Source organism: Eptatretus burgeri, chromosome 7 (assembly GCF_056783735.1).
Source record: "Eptatretus burgeri isolate ZD-2024b chromosome 7, Ebu_testis_v1, whole genome shotgun sequence".
NCBI lineage: Eukaryota > Metazoa > Chordata > Myxini > Myxiniformes > Myxinidae > Eptatretus > Eptatretus burgeri.
This window is the reverse complement of record NC_140967.1, coordinates 76,829,820-76,849,758: the sequence shown is the minus strand read 5'-3', so window position 1 is coordinate 76,849,758 and position 19,939 is coordinate 76,829,820. Positions and strand designations below refer to the sequence as shown.

General features: G+C 42.6%; 1 protein-coding gene across 4 annotated transcripts in view; it reads left to right on the top strand.

The window, feature by feature from the left end:
- Positions 1-19,939, top strand: part of LOC147023587 (uncharacterized) — a 134,023-nt gene that overhangs the window by 85,422 nt on the left and 28,662 nt on the right. For all 4 annotated transcript variants that reach the window (XM_085889107.1, XM_085889108.1, XM_085889109.1 and 1 more), the window contains 2 exons: positions 8,080-9,528; positions 9,798-10,005. In XM_085889107.1, the coding sequence (XP_085745233.1) occupies positions 8,080-9,528; positions 9,798-10,005 (1,657 nt within the window). The remainder of the gene's footprint in view (positions 1-8,079; positions 9,529-9,797; positions 10,006-19,939) is intronic.

Genomic DNA, 19,939 nt, shown 5'->3' with positions numbered 1-19,939 from the left:
CATATTACTCCGTCATTACCTCCACCATTAGTAACAAAACCACCAAAATTGTGAGAATTCTTCCAGCAAGACTTCAACCATTTCATCTTGTTGTTCTCTTGTTATAGTACTAATACTTTCGGCACATGCTAATGTAATTTTGACCGGCACCAGAAGGACCAATGATTGATAGCCTTCTTGGCTTTTGATGCGTGGGAGAGGAACCAACCGTCAACCGTATTCTTGGCTTTCAAGGTGCGGCAAAAGAACCATTCATTGCTCAAGTTACATCTGTCAGTCCATTGGCATTATTTGGTGTCCAAGTGCGGTTTAGGTGTGGAAACTTTGCACGATTCCCTTCAATTATCATACGATGGTCCAGTTGCATAGCTTTGGAGGAAATCAGTTGGTGTGGCTTTGGTCTTCATCGCACCCAATGTTAAGGAATAATTTTATTGCTCTAGTAATGAAAATGCTTCATATTTTTATACAAGTTCCAACAGATGATGCACATATGGGCTTAGACCATTATGGGTGGTGTTGGGGGAGCACCATTAAAAGCTCCCATATAAACAGCCCGCCAAAGTAAATATACCAAATAATGTATACATGCTGCCAGTCTCCCCCGTCGATACGTAGTGCAAGCTCCTGAAGATGCAAGACAAAAAGGCAGCAAATCAAAAGGTTCAAGCTTGCATGAAAAAGGCAATCATTGTTGGAGGTGCATGGTATCACCGGTATACCCATTTTGATGATTCGCATTTTCAGCAATATGTATTCCAATCCTGTTTTTTTATTTTAATTTTTTTTTTTACCTGTTCGAAACTATGCTAGCCATGCTTAAATGTGTTGCCGGGAAGTGACCTCAAATGCATGTGTAATACCCAAGGCAACAGGCAATTTCACCACTTAATAGTCATGGATTACCATGATTATGAAGTGGTTAAAAAAATTAGGAAAGGCTGACGTTTGGAGTAGTTTTCAGTTGAAGAAACAAAAGCGATAATAATATTAAACATAATGTTGCAGTTTGTTGCTATTGTCATGCTTTTTGTCAATTATGCCGGAGAGGCAACAAATTTAAAGTCTCACATCCGGTGACAACATCCACATTTAAAGAAATTAATTAATTTTATTTATTTATTTGTCGTCATTATACATAGTCGAGATTCGTGGAAGAGCTAGTGATAGTACATTGAACGAATCAGGACACCACAGCACAAAAGGAACAGCAGAGCCGAAGGCCAAGATGAAGGTGGATAAATCGTGGGTGTGGGGAGGAATGGAGGCAGGAGTGGATGTATGGAGTGGATAAGATGGATAGAAGAGGAAAAACTGGAAATTTGGAAGGAGGAGGGATTGGGGTGGAAAGGGGGGGGTCAACTTTACATGTCACATTTGCAGTCTCTTCACAAAGTGAGCGAGAAATTGCGAGAAAAGCCGTTTGAATCGACAAACGTGGTCAAACATTTTATCTCTCAGCCCATGATAGGAAGTGCCGTGTTCGTTATTTATTAATTCCTTCCTGATATTACTGGAAAAAAAAGATGTAGGAACTGGACGGATGGCAAAGCTTCTCCCTTGAAGGCTACAACCAATAGAACAACACATTTTAGACAGAATTCATGATCGCAATGAATCGTGCTACATATCACAGAACAAGCATGTGTGTCACAATATACTGCAATACAAAAAAAAAATAGGCAAACCCCCCATGTCTACTCATTGCTTGTGGTATTGGCAAAAGCCATTGCTGATCAAAATGTAATGATGGTATAGTCATCTCTTCTTTGGCGCTCTTAGCGAGAGCATTGGCGCTCTCGAAGCAGTTTCTTGGCAAGAGTGGTTTGCCATTGCTTCCCCAACAGTTAGTCAGGACATTAATTTGGAATTTGGCCAGGGTGCTTGCAATAGCTCGCCGACTCTTTGCGGAATACACCGTGGGGTATTTTACATCCACCACCGACTCGTACTGACAGATGGGTCCTCCAGCTTAATGTCCTCCTGGTGGACCATGCGAACATTGCTGCCTTGCATGCAAAACATCAGGGTGACAGTTTTGAGATGGGTCAAGGTTTGTACTTGAGTTGAACAGCTCAAAGCTATCCTGCCAGCCCAGCCTCTCTATCCCTGCCATTAACCTTTCTGGGAGCATTTCATTAACTTGACTATCAGATGTTGAAAAGAGTGGCTTACTGCATGTTTAGAAAATAATAATAAGGCTGGCACATTCTGAAATACCACCAACAACCATATTTATTTATACTGTGGATGGCCATGCTGATTAACTCACATCAACCTTTCATTTGGGATCAAAATTGGCACTCGGTGAGGAGGTGTCATGGGATCGATTTTTGGTTTCCAATCCCAAGCATTTTCCAAGTAATGCAAAAAGATTATCAATGACAGTTGGGGCTGTTCCTCAAACAATCCCCTTGTGCAGTGATTATTCTACCCACAAACAAGCTTTCCATTTATATTGAATCGGTTTTGACGGTTTGGCACTATGGGAGGCTCGACTCCTTATGATCCTTTACCTCCATTATGCTTCAGCTTCTAGCCATTTATGGGTAATCTGTACTCAGTCCAGACATTTACGTCATTCTACGAAGCAACTGATGTGAAAAAGAAAGTGAAGCTATTTCCATTAATAATGTATGCTGTTTTCTCCCCTTGTATTGGTCTTTTTTATCGTTTCTTTTCTTTATTGTATCTAAGGTTGAGGTCGTGTTGGAGTTAGAATATCGAACAGTACAGGAACACTGTTATAACATAGTGGAGAAGTGTGGAATCACACCAATTGCAGGTTTAAGGGACATTTGTAGGAAGAATGTTTGATACAAGCTGAAGCACAACACACCTTTGTATCATTGTAGTTGCATCTTCCTTTATTTTTTGTTAAAAAAATTTTTTTTATAGTTATCGGGACAAAGTGAGGTGCTCAAATCTCGTATAATTTGTGCATTTGTGATTCATGTGAAGGTACACTTTGTTCTCGGTTATTGTCCTGTGTGGTTTATGTACAGTCTCCACCAGGAACCTTTAGCTTACAAAAATGTATCCGTTACGATCTGAATTGCATTGAGGATTACTACCGAAAGTGCTAGAAGGTGTGTGTGTGTGTGTGTGTGTGTGTGTGTGTGTGTGTGTGTGTGTGTGTGTGTGTGTGTGTGTGTGTGTGTGTGTGTGTGTGTGTGTGTGTGTGTGTGTGTGTGTGTGTGTGTGTGTGTGTGTGTGTGTGTGGTTATGTCCAGGGGTTTTAACCCGATGAATGGCAAAGCTTCTTCCTTGAAGGCTACAACCGAGATAGATTCAAAGATTAATGCGCGCTCGTTAACAGGGCATAATGGCGGAGAGACTATCCACTCAGGAGGAGGACAGCACAGGGTGCTGCACGAGGACAGCACAAGGCTACAGTGTCTTAAAAGGAATACATTTAATGAAAATGTATGAATATTTACAATGGACAATAATTCAGAAGGTAAAGACAATAATAATAAAGTAAATAAATCCTATTGTCGAGGTGCCTCCCACACATTCAAATACAGACAAAGGGGACACAAAATGAAAAGAAAACCTTTCCCTTTTAACTATTCCTCTACTTGGCTCGGCCCAGAGCTGATGCTTGTGGAACTGGAATTGAGGCGTTTCTTTCGTAGCGGGGCGAACGCACGCCAGGCAATCCACGAGCGGCACTCCACATCAAGGCTCAAAGCCCCAGTGTAACGACTTCGCATACTCCGATCGTCCACGCCGACCCGCCCAAAAGCAAAAGGCCAGCGTCTTACTTTACCACGTGAGCCAAATCGCCTCAACACTAATCCAATAGCCGTGTCGTCCTCCTCGGCGCGCGCTCAACCTCCGCTATTGCCTCTCCAAGCAATGCGCCTCGTGCCTCCACTCTGGTCATGGCTCTCCAAAAATGCGCAAGCCCACTCCTGGGGCATTCCATGTCAAGTGTACACACCCTCCCGACACTAATACCTCATTTTCTCCCCATATGTTGGTCATTTATTCACTTGGGTGAAAAAACTCAAAATACCAACTTTTAGACCTGTGGACCCATCGGGGCCCATTTTAGCCCCCCCCCCCAAAAAAAATTTGGGCGCCCCGGCTACCCCACAATCTTCCAGAGGCCATATCACAGGTTGTAGTGGTCCGATTTGGCTGATCTTGGTATCAAAATGCTCGTAAAAGCGAGATCTTTTGAATCGCGTAAAGTAAAATCACTCCGAAATAGTAATTCAAAAAGTTTTATAGTTTGGGGCGCCCTTTGACCTTGGGCCCCCGCTCCCCAGCCAAACCGATGGTCCTGATTTTTTGTGTGAGAAAATCCCTTCATATACTCCAACACCTCAGCATAAATGAAAATGGGTTCACGCATGGCAAAGATTTATGTTTGGGGACTCGGGTGCTGGACACCTAAGTTTTCAAGACCTCCTAAGTTCCCCCAATCATGAAGGAATAATCCAATATTGGCAAAATTGACCCACATGATGGTATTTTCGTGTGTAGTTTCCAGCCAGTGTTGCACACTTCACACGAGTGGGTTAGGCTTTGTTAAAACCGTTTAACCTGACCCGACGTTCCCTTGTTGGCTACAATAAAGAGAACGGTAAAATTGTGTGATCCAAAGAAGTCACATAATCCAAAAGAACCCAAATTTATTTCCATATTAATTACCGATGGCCTAATGGTTGATTATTTCATGTCCAGCACAATTGTCTCGATAGCAGTAAGAATAAAAGACAGTAAATTCTTTCAATTTTTGCCAAATATTCAAATGCACAGCTGATGCTTTCCTTCTCCTCCACCCAGACTCAAACCCCAGAAGGTCACGAGATTGGCGGGTAAAGTTTTACATTTGCGTAAAGATGTCTGTGTGACACTCCTTCCCCTGTCCCTGAACATGGGGGTGGGGTAGGCGGTTGAAACGGAAAGACCACAGGCACTACGTTGAGTAATAGAGAAAGTGTACATTCTCCCACTGAGCCGGTGTGAGTGAAGAAGTGTCTCGGCATGCTGCAGGCGTGAGTTCAAGAATGAGTGGAAGAGTCAGTTCAGACGGATGACGAAATGCCAGAGTGACATGGGCTACCGAGCATCATACTTTGCACCAGCCTGCTTTCTCCAAATGCAATAGCAATGTGGCCATTACTAACCACATCTCCCACCCTCCATTATCCTCTGTTGTTTTTGTGTGTGCAGCTTGAGATTTCTTTATTCAAATGCAAATCCCACAATCCCTACTCATCTGTTCATCACCAGACTTCTGATGACAACAGTCGTGGGTGTTAGGATCTGTGTTGTTTCCAGGGCTCCTTACTGGATTTGTGCCCTGGTTCACACATTGTTTTTTTTTTTTCGTTGTGTTTTTTTTTTCCCAATGATGTGTTTGTTTTATTGTCACTTATTGAAAATTGTAATCGTTAATCGAGGTATCTGCTTTTCCCACCATCATGACAATTTAGAACAATTTTGAGCTGTTAGCAAAGCATTAGCTTTCTGTTCCTATGCTTAATTGGCTTTGACATTAACCAATCAGCTACCATCCCTCAGTTATCCAGGGTCATGTCCCATATGTACGGGGTGTTGAAGCGACTAGCTGAATTGGGCTATCTGGCTTTCACTTGTTTACTGCTTCCACATCCTTCTATGAACTAGTGGATGAGACAATCAAGAAAGGTCAACTTGCTAAGAGAAATATCGTCAAATTAAACAAGTGCAGCTTTGGCTTATTTATAGTTCACGTGTGCTAAAATGATATTTCCATTTTAAATCCAAGACAGGGTGGTGAATGACATTTCCATAGTTGTCGTCACCTATTGCAAGTACTGTCAGTCATCTGTTCCATGCTTTGTACAATGACGATGTTTAAATTTTCCGTGATGCGGCGCGATGTATTAAATGTGAAAATTGTCTAAATGTGATTTCCTGCAATGAAAGCCGGTGTCTTATCAATGTGTTACTAATTTGGACTGTTTGTTGGTGTTTTGCTGTTTTCTATACATTGGGTGAACCTTAAATAGTTATCTATTTGTTTGTTTTTTGTTTATTTATTTATTGACTACAACAAGCATGCACGACTTTCCATTTGAAGGTTATATGGAACCGTTAGTAATGTTTGAAGTTTTGTGCAGCACTCAACATGTCCACCTTCTTTCAATTAACGTTACTTTTTCTGTTTAAGTTGTGAACGAGCCGTTTATGGATTCCTTGATTCAACGTTCCCAAACAAATGGATTGGCCATGGTGGACCCATTTCTTGGCCCCCAAGATTCCTGGATCTTGCTTCCTGTGTGGTTTAAAAAAAAAAAAAAACTAATTTTTGTGGGGTGTCATCAAGGACAGAAGGGCTAACAGGATGGCCTCGTGGTATGCCCAACCACCTCTAAGCTGTCGAGCTTAGGTTTGAGTCCCGACCCAGCTACAAACTGTAATCCTGCTGTTTTACAGAAAGGGTGATTCATAAGTGTGTGTGTGCCGTCGGTGGATGTTAAAGATCTCACGATATCTTTCGCAAAGAGTAGGCAAAATTTCGCTGGCATCCTGGGCCAAATTCCAAATCCTGCCCTCACCAGCAGAGGGAATTGAATCAGCAGCACAGCCACACCTTCAGTCATTGATGTTAGCCCGCAACCTTGTTCTGCAAACGGCGAAGAAGATGGACAGAGTTTATGCCACACATCCAGTTCTCGGATGAGTTATGAGATTGCATCACTAATGCTGTTCAGCGCATGTCCCGTGCCATCTGTGCAAAAGTTATGAACAATTTGCTTAATCTCGAGACATGTATCAAAAGAGGTTGACATGAGTACTAAACAAAAACTCAAACATTATTCGAACTGTTCCATATTCAACTGGAAAGTTGTATACATGCTTGTCACATTTGATAAATAAAATAAATAAAAATGGGTACCTATTTAAGGAACACCATGTGTATTGTCTGCCTGGTAATGGCTTAATGGTTAGGGTGGTGGGCTGGGGATCCTAGGATCCTGAGTTCAAATCCCACTCAGCTGTTTAATTAATACCAGGTGGTGTTGACTCTGTCATCCTTCCGAGGTCGGCAAAATGAGTGCCAGCTTGCTGGAATGATTGAGCCATTCGAGTATCCTGTGTCGGAGTGGCGACCCCCAATGGATGGATGGATGTATATTGTGTGTATCGATGCATTTCAATGTAATTTTATTTATTCATTTATTTAAAGAATTTGATTATAACAAGGAGAAAAAGACATAAAATGTCATAACCCCTGTGTTTTTAGTAATTTTGCGATATGGAGTTAAAGGACTAACCCATATTTACAAGGTTTATGTGTATGCGCAACTGACTTCAGTGGTCATGTGACATACAAGAACATTTGTGACATTTGCAAAGTTTTTAAACAAAATCGGACCATGCATGTGTGAGAAGTGGTTGGGGACACTTTTAAGTAACAAGATGGCCACCAGTCGGCCATCTTGTATCTTATCTCGAAAGAAATGACGTGCATATATAAGCCATAATTATTTATCTGCTTGCCAAGTTTGAACAACATTGGTAAATGCATGTCCGAGAAATGGTTGAGGACGTGTTCAACATCGGGTTTTCTACTACTAAAATTGCCGCCAGTCGGCTATATTTGATCGCATCATGAAACAAAATGATGTGCGTATGTAAACTATGATGTGTTGACTTGGTGTGAAGTATGAATAAAATCGGTCGATACATGTCCAATATATGGTTGCAGATGCACGCATGCACACACGTACATGAAAATTGAGACCGAATCCATAAGCCCCCGTTTTGGACTCAGTCCAATGGGGGCTAATAATATATTCTTCCATTTCATTTGCTGGGTAACTGTTTACCTGTGCTGTGAGGTTTTTGCTTGCTTGAGTCAAATTCCTTCACACGACAGACAACACAAAGTAAAACACTGACTCAAACGAATATTTTGCTTGACATGCATTCTTTGGTCTGTTTAAATGTCAGATAAAATTATCAATAGTCTGCTGTAGTTAGGGTTTATCATGTCTTTGATTTGTAATTATGTCCAACTTTTTTAATTTGTCACTTGAGCCCAAGTTTTTTTTTGTTTTTTTGTTTTTTCACCAGGCATTCCTGCTGTCTCTTCATATGACAAGGACTTCACTTCCTTCATGATGGAGGAGCATCAAGATGGTTCTAAACAGCAAGAGGGTTGGAAACCTGGATCTAGATACACGTATTGGGGTTCTGGTGGTGTGTTTGAAACGGAACCATTTCAACCAACAAAACAGCAGTTTGTTTCTAAAACGACTGACACGAGTGTTCCAAACGCCACTTTGGCGTCACTGGTAATTGATGAAAACCATTTTAACATGTTATCTGAACCTGGATCTTCAATCTCACAGCCGGATGAGATGGTTGGGCAGCCCGCAGTTGGATTTCCAAAAGTGATCGCAGCATGCGAACCGGAATACAAAGAACAGCACCAGTCTTCATATCAACCTGGCAAGCCCCAGGAAAAAGCGCTTTCATCTTCTCTATTTGAAGAATTTCTGAGTCCCAGTGACTCAACTCAGCTGGATGACTTGGTTGATAAAACAAAGCCAATTTTGCCACAATCTGTCAAGCAAAATATCTCTGAGTGTGAGAGGCTGGTTGAGGTGCACAAGCCATCACATTCACTGTTGGATGAAATAGTTGTGGAGGATGTAACCAAAATGGCTAAATCTGTGTTTGCTGATGTGCCATCATTTCAGGATGGTTCCACATTGGACATCTTGAGTCTGAAGCAAAGTCCACCTTGCAAGAATGATGATGGAAAACCTGCACTTCCTGAGGATCCCAAATTCTCTGACAAATTTCCGCTTGAATTCCCCTCCACAAAATCAAAGCACCAACCAGATCTCAAACAGATACATCAATCTCAGCCTCCATTTTATTTGGATGATGTTTCCGAAGAATCACGATTGCATCATCGTCTGGACGATATATTTGCAAAACCCATCTCAGCGGATTGGCAAGGAGAAGACTATTCTGAAACGAAATCGTCGGATTCACTCCTGGCCATCTCGAAAAGGCCAATGTTCTCTGAAGGTTTAAACAAGGAGCCTAATGTAAAGAATGCTTCATCTGCTCTGTCATCTTCAGTTATCTTGCCAAAAGAAGAATCTACAGCAACATCATCCCTTCAAGATAAAAAATCTGACATGTGTTACTCTGAAAGGGAAGATCCAACTTTAGCAGTGAAACTAATAGAAGAACCACAGGAAAGGTGGGAAGAAACCACCACTGACCTTCCTGAAGAAGATCTGATGATTGATGAGGAAATGACGGCATTGACCATAAATATTCCTCGGGCGGATGATTCAAGCTCAACCCGTAGTTCCCAGCCATCACCTTCCGATCCTGACTTTGTCCCACCTACAGTAATCATCGAAGGTCCAACCGAGGAGCCGCACTATGATGAGCCTCAACTACCTGTGAAAATTGGAGCTGAATTGGAGACTGGCAGCACATTGCGGAGAAGGGTGATTAGGCCCACACCATGGATGATGTCCCACATTAAACGTCAGACTGGTGCGTGCCATTGTTGGTTTGTGCATCACTTTTCGATTTGCATCTTGCCATGTGTGCTATTTTAATCATTGGCCATTCGTGTGTGGGGTTGAGTTGTATTTTTATTTTATTTTATTTTTTTTGGAGGCAGTTTTCAGCAATCGCCAACAATTCATTCACTTGGTGCTTAAGTGACAGGACTAACTCAAAGATGATCAGAATATTCTCTGCAAACGATATCTGAGCCACAGTGTGATTGATATTCATTGCTCTTTCCCACTTGAATGCAGTACAAGACCTCCTTTACTGGTGTGATGTGCGCTCCTCAACAGTTGTTTTCGTTGCTTTGCTGTTGATGCTAATTACTGTGAGCACATTCAGCATCCTGTCTGTAATTGGATACATGGGCCTGGCCATTCTGGGTGTAACGATTCCTTGGCGAGTGGCACGTGGTGTGGTATGTGCCATGCAGAAACGAACAGATGGACACCCATTCCGGTGAGACTCCTGTGCATGGTACAAACGTACATGCAATGCACAGTCCTTTGCAGATCAGGACCTTGAGCTATATGTTTGTACGAGCAGTTGTGCCCATTTGATTCCTCTATGTTTAAAATGAGGATAGACTGACTTTTACAATGAGGGAGGAAAAAAACAAAAACAAGCACCTGCTGCAAATTATTGATTTATGTCTTGATAATTTTATGGGTGGATTGGGGGATGGTAGTAAGTAGCAAGTAATCGATCTACCATTTTGATATCGGCAATACATGAACTACCAACAATGCATTATAGCAACAAGTGGGAAATGGAGGTTTAGCAGAAACAATGGAGTGATTATTCGTTAAAAAAAAAAAAAATTCACCACTACCTATTCCTTCGATTTATGAGAACATACACCCGCAAGGAGAAAGGAAATGTAATCTAAGCTGCGACATTGCTTTCGGATTGCATTGTAAAGTTTAATTAAATAAAGCACATTGTTTTACAAAAATGACTTGTGGAGCAGCAAGGCTCCAGCACTGGTCTGGTGGACCTTCACTGCCCTTCAAATCTGGGTCAGATCAAATACCTGGGCTGTACCCACATCCATTACAAACTTCTTATTTTTGTCCCACGCCGCTCCGCCAAGGTCAAAAGATGGGGGACATTAAAATTACCTCAGACCGACCGATCATCTGTCCATGTACTTTTGTGTCCGTGGTTTCAAAATCATTAAATATTTGGCTTTCATATTGCAGATATCTGTTCCTCAGAACATTATCTCAACCTGATTACATCGGAGCTATGATTGACTGATTTCTGTTGCAACCATCTCGGTAACTTGGTGTATATTCGTGTTAAGATAGCTAATCGTGCTGTTTTTCAAAGGGCGCTTCTAATAACGAAAGTAATACAACATTAATGATAATCTAATAATATTAATGTGATTGCAAAACCATATTGATACTGTTGTGGGCTGGGGACTGGTGGCGAGAATGATCGCTAGGTGGGGGAAGTTGCGTCGTCTCCCACCAGACTCCCGGAATTGTAGGCCGTCGCTCACGGATAACTCCATGAGGCGGCGGGTCGCTTAACCGACCGTGGACGCCAATACCTCCACCACGTGGCGTAGGGTCTTTTTGTCGAGAATCAATTTCCCTAATTAACCACGCGGTGTCTACCGGGGAACCACACCCTCGGCACGTCTTGCTCGAACCGGGTCATTCTACCGATTGCGGTAGAGTTCCAACTACCGACTACCGACTCTGGTTCGGAGGCAGCCGAGCGGAACTGTCAAAGCCGTGCCGGCGAGGATGAGCAGATTAACGGGACCAAAGACCCGGCTAAAACTCAGATCCGAACCATGCTGGACCAATGAAAGAAAGGATGGAAACGAACTGGGAACATTTCTACAATTGTTTTATTTACAGCAAGAAGGACGCAGAGCAAGCTTATCACAGATATACAGGAGATTTACAATGTTCACAAACACTCCCACAGTTTCTACTTGTAAGACTAGCCCACACATGCACACACACACACACACACACACACACACACACACACACACACACACACACACACACACACACACACACACATAAAATCCAGGTGTTTTATTAGGACCCCCGCAGGCAGGGAGAGAGATGAGCTGGGGTCACAGTTCGGCGGGGTACCTGCACGTTGGAGGGATAGGGTGCTCCATGGTGCGGCACCTGACAATGGCCGTGCAGCCTGGCCCACAGTCACACGCGTGGGGCTCGTGTCCATGGAGGAACTTGAGAGTAGTAGTCGGAGTCCCAGGTTGGGGGTCAGGGTCACAGACAGGACCCAGAAAAACTTCCACGAACGCCCCAGACTCCAGCAACGAAAGCCCCGTCTCCAATAAACCTCCGACGAATGCCCCACGCAGAGCTGACTCCTTCTGAAGTGAACTTAACTCGGACTCCAGCTCAGAACGCACGACGCACATCAACCAACTCGCTCCTCCAAAAGAACTCCCCTCAAGACTGAGGATGGTGTTGTTTTTTTATGGACCTTCCCGAACGGGGCGGGGGCTCGGTGGTACAGACGTCACCGTCCACCCTGATTGGACAGGGCCTCCACGGATCCGCCCATTCTGGGTGGGGTCTCTGCCTTGTTGGTGGGAAAAATCTGCCCCCCACCCCTCCACGCATGTTTCCACTCGTCGAGCAAGAGTTACAACGTTGCAAAGGTCATCGTGCAAAAGTAACAACATTGAAAAGGTCGTCGAGCAAGAGTTACAACGTTGAAAAGGAACGTTTGTGGAAGCGGCAAAGAACGGCTGCAAGATCCTGCCTCGGCAAGTCAGGGTGCGAGTAGACAGCGGGTGGGTAGTGGATCATGATGGGGGATGGGATGGTTGTTGGATGTAAAGATTTAATAACCTACCTAAAAAAAAAAAACATCGCAATGCACACCTTTGATTCTCCCACTAGACAAAAGGAAGGGACCTGTTTTCACATGTACTTAACGGAATAACTGATTTTTGGAACATCTGTATGTTTGAATGCATATGGTTTCCAGATCCGTAACAATACTAATATTACCCCTCCCAAAGGGTTCTTCCTCCTTGGACAAATGCTGTGTTAAAGTGTATAAATATCTTATTGTGGCGTTTTGTGGGGTACCCCTACCAGAAGTAACAAGAGCGAGAATTGCTTTGCAAAACGTTGTCCCCCCCCCCCCCCCCCAAATAAATGTTTGGGAGATGTAAATTTGTTTGCATTTAACGCACGTTCAAGCTGATACTGGAACCAAAATGAAGATGAAGAAACTGTCGAACCCACTGTGCTTGGGTCTATTTGGCAAAATAAAAGGAAAAACGATTTTTGTTTACCGATATCTTTTGTAGACTAGAAGGGAATAAAGACAGCTGGGATAACAAACCGGAAATAAAAATTAGTTTGCTTTAGCACACGCTCGAGCCAATACTGGAACCAAAGTAAAGAAGAAGAAGAAACTCTAACACCGTGTTTCGGTTGTTTCTAGGCTTTGCCTATTTCACATTAAAAATAACCCGATGTACATGCATGAAGTGAAAAATATGCATAGGCTAATGTGCATGTATAATACATCGTGGTTATATACCTGAGATCATTCCAATTGCACCGGGCTATAGACTAACACCCAGGCCAAAGGCATGAGGCCTGCTGATCTGTACTGCTTCAAGCAATGGCGGAGCATGATTTTATTAGGATGGAATCAGGCCAGCTGTCCAGCCAATGGGTGTAAAGCAGTGGGGTGGAGTTGGGACAGCTGAACACTGACCCGTGTACAATATGTGACATCTTGTAAGTCTGAAAAGGGTACAACTGTGTGAAAAATTGATGAAATGGCCTGAAACTGGAACTTCTTATGTAACTCATAATAAAGTTATCTCCCAAGTTTCAATTGAATAATGTTGAAGGGTATGGGGAAAAAAAATCACAGGTGGGCAAACCTGGGACAGACGTCGTGACTGGTGGGGTTCCTTCCGGTGGTGGAACACAGGTGAGACAGATGGAGGGCAAACATATAGTTCCTTCCGGTGAAACCAGTAAGGAACTAAAATAATAATAATAAACCATAAATATGTATGATTACCTTTTTTAACAGTCGCGACTGCTATTTAACACGAAACTAAAAGGGAGGAAACCCGACGTTCTTGAGTCATTATATGCGTATCATGTTTGCACAGACGAAGGGACCTGAGCCGACATCTCCTATAATCTATATACCGTACCCAAGAGAGGATAATCACATGACCCTTCCTGCCGCTTCTGTAAGGAGTGGTTGTACTAGTCATTAAAATGCAACTTTCTGTGAATCCTGTGATTGATAAAGTTGTTTAAGAGAGAAAAGCATACTTTTAGAATGATTAACTTTATGGAAGAGCTCGTGTACATGTCACAAAGTTAGAAGACGGAATATACAATGTAGCATTTTCAGGCCTGTAGTATACGATTTGCACTCGATCCAGGCTCGAGTCCAATTTTTTTGCAACTTGTGGCTTAACTCGATGCTCGAGTCTAGAGACTGAAAACATGACAGGACATGAATCTTCAGTATTACCTTAAACCTGCGCCGAGTTATTTTGAGGTGGAAATTTAATTGGATGCATTAAAGGGCACCCGCCGTGAAATGGGTTCCTTTTCAGTGTTAATTTGTATCGCATTGCTATTAATGTTTTCTGATGGAGTGATGTTTTGAAAGCGATTAATAGGCTCCCTTTTAAAGGGGGAGTGGAGAAAAGGAGAGAGGGGAAAATGGATTCGCATGAGAACCCATAAATCTGATTAACCACAAACAATAATAATAATAACTAGAACTGCCACTTTATAACTGCTGGCAGTGATGACCGGGTACCCAGTCCGTCCGCCTTTTGATAAAACATGGGACTTTCTGCAGATGACAGTCACAAAGTTTTGCTTTGATCGGGAAAGTGGTTCCAGAGAAAACATTATTTAAGAGTGATACAAACACAGGCCTGCTTCGAGACGGCGCGGAACAGACGAGTTACGAACCGGGCAGCACAAAGCATTCAATTTCGTTATTACTGGCTTCCAGATTCAAATAAATAAATAATTCTGGCTCCCAAACCGTGTGACCGATCAGGTTGAAATTTTAAACTTTTGTTTAGCATAGCACCTGAATTATAAATGTCAAGTTTTGCATATATAGAGGCAGCGGTTCCAGAGTAAACATTAATTAATATTTATCCTTCAATCCAAGATGGCGGCCAAACCATGTGACTTGTGATGTCATAATTTGCACCACGTGTGCAAACACGATGGTGGATGATAACTGCAAATTTTCGCTTCTCCAGGTTAAGCAGTTCCAGAGAAAACATTATTTAATATTTTTCTTAAAACCAACATGGCTGCCAAACCCTGGGCCCGATCCCGTTGAAATTTCAAACGCTCATTCCGCATGAGCGTTCCACCATAAACTTAATGTTTCACATTTATTGATGCAGTATTTCCAGAGTAAACATTAATTAATATTTTTCCTTCAATCCAATATGGCTGCCAAACGTTGCGTCGTACCTCAAAAGGGGGTGAGAACTTTTTATTCGTCATGGAGAGGCGGTCATAGTGGTGGAGTTTCGCCTGGATCTGTTCAGTCGTTTCAGAGAAAAAGACGTTTTAAGATATTATTTTTCAATCCAAGATGGCTGACGAACCATGTGACCTATGACATCACAAATATATATTCTGCTTCCAACTGGGTATTGGAACACGTCTGTGAAGTTTCGTGTTAATCGGTAAAGGTGCGTTTTTCTATCCAAGATGGCCGCCAAACCATGTGACGTGTGACATCATAATTTTACCACCTGTGCACACACAGTGGTAGATGATAATTGCAAACTTTTGATTCGTTAGCTTAAGCGGTTCCAGAGAAAACATTATTTAATATTTTTCTTAAATCCAACATGGCGGCCAAACCGTGTGACTTATCAATTCGAAATTAACAAACTTATATCGCCTAGGTGTCCCGAATATAATTCTGAAATCTGCCCTTCATCCGACCAGCGTTTCTGGAGAAGAAGATGTTTGAAGGTTTTAGGGTTTTTTCAAGATGGCCGCCAAACCATGTGACCGATCAAGAACAAATTAACAAACTTGAGAAAGGACCTCATGGGGAATATATGTGTGAAGTTTCGTCTTCATCTGTCTTGCCCTTCTGGAGAAGAAGATTTTTAAAATTTATTCATTTTCAATCCAAGATGGCTGCCGAACCTTGTGACCTATGATATCATAAATTTAAATTCTGCTTTCCATCGTCGACCCGAACAAGTGCGTGAAGTTTCGTGTAAATCGGATAAAGTCTATTTTTCTATCCAAGATGGCCGCCAAACCATGTGACTTCTGAGGTAAAAATTTTTTACCATGTATGCAGACTTGAGCGAGGAAGGCACTTGCAAATTTTCGCTTTGATAGCTTATGAAATACCAGAGAAAACATTATTTAATATTTTTCTTAAATCCAACATGGCGGCCAAACCATGTGACCTATCACTTTGAAATTAACAAACTTGTATCGCATACATGTCACGAATATAGTTCTGAAATCTCGCCTTCATTGGACCAGCGCTTCTGGAGAAGATGTTTGAAGGTTTTAAGGTTTTTTCAAGATGGCCGCCAAATCATGTGACGTATCAACAACAAATTAACAAACTTGAAAGAGGACCTCAGGGGGAATGTGCCTGTAAAGTTTCGCCTCAATCTGCACAGCCGTTCTGGAGAAGAAGATTTTTTTAAAAAAACACTAAAAAACAAGATGGCGGCCGAATTACGTCATCAATGACGTCAAAAAAAACATTTTTGACGATGAATTTTGGTGTAGATGACGCTCAGAATTTTTCAGATTTTTCCTATATGGCGTTCTACTTGACGAATTTTCACCGGTATATCGCTTCACCTATGACGTCACGAAAAATCACACGTGTTCCCCATAGGGAGCTTAGTAAAATATATCAAACGAAAAATTTTTCCATTGCACGGTTTCCGAGATACAGATGTCCAAAGTTTATCGCTTTTTTCAAGATGGCGACCGTACCACGTGACCAATGACGTCATAATTATAACGTGATTGTGCTATCAAAAAAGATACATACTATGGTGAAAATTTCCTGTCGATCGGACTTAGTGTTCCAGAGAAAATGATTTTTAAAGCGAAAAAGGGTGCAAAATGCCGGCGGAAAAATAATAATAATAATAATAATGCGTAATAATAATAAACAGAAGGAAAACAATAGGGTACCCTGTACTCACAGGGTACCCTAATAAATGAACAGGAAACAAAGATGATATGTATATGTGGGAAGAATTACATGCCCAGACCAGGAATTGAACCTAGGTCCTCTGGTGAACTGTTCCAGTGCTCTGCCATCTGGGCGACCCAGTGACTGGACACGCAATTCTCCCACATATAGAGGTCTCTCTTTCCCTCGCTGTTTCCGGGGCACTCGCTGCCGACCATAGGAGCAGCAAGGGCCTGCTCACGAGAGGATCATTGTGTGTCCAGCCAGTGGGTCGCCCAGGTAGCTCAGATGGCAGAGCACTGGTACGGTTCACCAGAGGACCTGAGTTTGATTCTTGGTCTAGGCATGTAATTTTCCCACATATACATATACTAATATGAAGAAGAAGAACAAGATACCCTCCCTCTGAGACGTGACATCTGACTTCAGGCCTAGAATTTACGAAACAAATGCATCATGATGAACAGTACACTGATGCCACACACTATGAAGGCCATTTGGTTACTACGTGTTCAGTAAAATTCTTGCAATGGTATGCACACGTACCTTTTCCTGGTCATTATTGGAAGCACAGTAATGTCCAAAGCAAAATGATATCAAAGTGCACGTTTAAACTCTCTCTCTCCACTTTCCTCGTGTCTGCAGAGCCAAAATGCGTGTATCGACTATACCTTGCCCACTTCACCTACCGATGCCGTCTGCTTTTACTGCACCTTGCCGTGAGGAGCAAAGTGAATTGATACAATGAACACTTGTCTCGTTCTCGTGATGCCGTAACAACGAGTTCCTCCAGTGGCTCCTGGAATTCTGGCTGCTCAGCTTGCTCGTTAATAATGCTAACTTTAAGGCCATGAAATGATCCCTTTTTAATTCTTTTTTTTCGTGGGCTGTAGAATACACACCTTAATTTGCTGGTTTGAACGTGCATTTTTTTTTTGCATTCTTCTACTTCCTATCTGGAGGAAGGAGAATTTCATGAGCAGCCATATTTTTTTTGTTTTATCCAAATGCTTGGAGGAAGAAAAATCCTGTTTCTCCTTGCTGTTCTGACTGCACTTGTTTCTCCATGCTGGTTTGACAGGTCTTTCTTGTTTTGATTCTTCTTCTTGAACCAAAGTGGTGGTTATTTCAGTGAATTTACAAAATGGTTTGATGAAGTCAGCAATCTCATGCTATATGCTTGTAAGAAGCACATTACAGTCGTTGGAACTAGAACTGCACTCGGTTGAGTGCATACCTCAGTCGGGCTGAACAGTTTACGTTTTGTATCCCACTGATTACTGAGACGCCGGATTTGCATCTGGAACTGAACCGAACTCTAATCGGCTTGTAATTGTCACTTACCCAACTCGTCAAAGTTTTGTCATAACCAATCAAACTTTTTGAAATTCCGTTATTTGACCCCATCTCTCAATTATGAAGTCGCTTTATAGATTAAAAAAAATTCTCATATCCGGATCTTCACCCAAATCTAATCGATTCATCCTCATCACATACTCATGCTGTCCACCAAGTTTCGTCTGAATCCGTCCATAACTTTTTGAGATATCCTGCTCACAGACAAACAGACAGACAGGGGTGAAAACATAACCTTCGGTGGTGGAAGTAATTACGGAACAAAGTTCTTAGATTTGACCTCAAGACCCTATTAACATCGCATGTTTCATCCGAGAAATATACCAAAGTTTCAACTTCCGCAGATAAAAGGATGTACAATTGGTGTGCAGGCTCATGATGCACAGACAGGGAGAGATCGAGATCGAGAGATCATGCAGCATTGTTGGTAGCCAGAACATTCGATGGCTGAGTTTACCAGCAGCACACGAGTTGTGCAAGTATATGACACGATCTGGGGCCATCCTTTAAGTAAAAGCACATAAACTGAGCGTAGACAAGACGCCTCGCACAATCATCGACAACATCCCAGAACACACCTCATCCAGGCACGCATCACTCACCCTACGTACAAGACAAGATGAGAATTAGGCCGACCTGTTCCACTTGGTGTTCGATCGTTTTTTTTTTTTGTTTTTTTTTCTTCTCCCCATTACCTTCAATTTTCATCCTTCCGACTTTCCAAACATCTCCCATTCTCCCAACTAATCTCTTTTTTATCTCAAAAAAAATAAAATAAAAAAATCTATACCCAACAACAACAACAACAACACGCTCACCTTCTCCCGGTTCTGCTTCTTCTTCTTCCTCTTAACTTCCTCCTCGTCTTCTTCCTCGATTTTTTTCGACACTTCCATAACCTCATCTGTTGAACTCTCTCAAACATTAATATTAACAACAAAAACGATCTTATAATGCTTCATCTTCCTCTCTCACACATGTGGTACTCTTTAATGTTTCACAATGCACTGCTCTTCTGCTATTTTAACAGACTGCTCTCATTTCGACCTCTCCTTCATTCCTTGCCGGAAAAATCCAACTATTACAGCGCTTCTTCTCTCCATTCTCTGAATTCGCCTTCATTGCATCCATCAAGAATTGTGTTAAATCGCATCTCTGACCTAAAACTTTTAAAAACCACAGTTTGCCATGGATGCTCGCTTTCCATCAACCATTCTTTTTTTTCCATCTTCAGTGCCAACTCACCCCTCACTCACTCTCAAAGCAACCATCCCACTCTTCTCCCTCCAAGACTCCCTCTCACCTCTCTCAAAAATTCCCCCCTCACCTTTCTCCCACCTTTCATCCCCCTCACTCATCCTTCTCAAAGTTGCCCCCCTCTCATCCACCAAGCTGCCTCCCTCCACTGCCCTCTCACCTCCTTCTCTTCACTCCACCTCCTCAAATCCTCAACTGCCTTCTTCCTTCTCTCTTGTCCCCCCTCTCCCCCAGCACCACAGAGCCTTTTCTCCTCCTCATTCGGCCCCCTCCCCTCGCTATTCTGCAATACCCCACACTCTTTCAACAACCCTCCTTACCTCCCCCCTCGTCCCTTGTCCTCCCCCTCCCCCTCCACCTCCTGCACCCAAAGCCTCCTTCCCTACCTCTTCATTAAAAGTGTGGACCTCAAATATCCGGGGCCTTCGCTCAAACCTTTCAGATCTTTCCATACAGGTTGCCACTGACAAACCAGACATTATCTGCCTAACAGAAACTTTCCTCTCCCAAGACGTGTCTGACTCCCAAGTATCTCTCCCTGGTTACTCCCTCTTACGGTATGACAGACCTG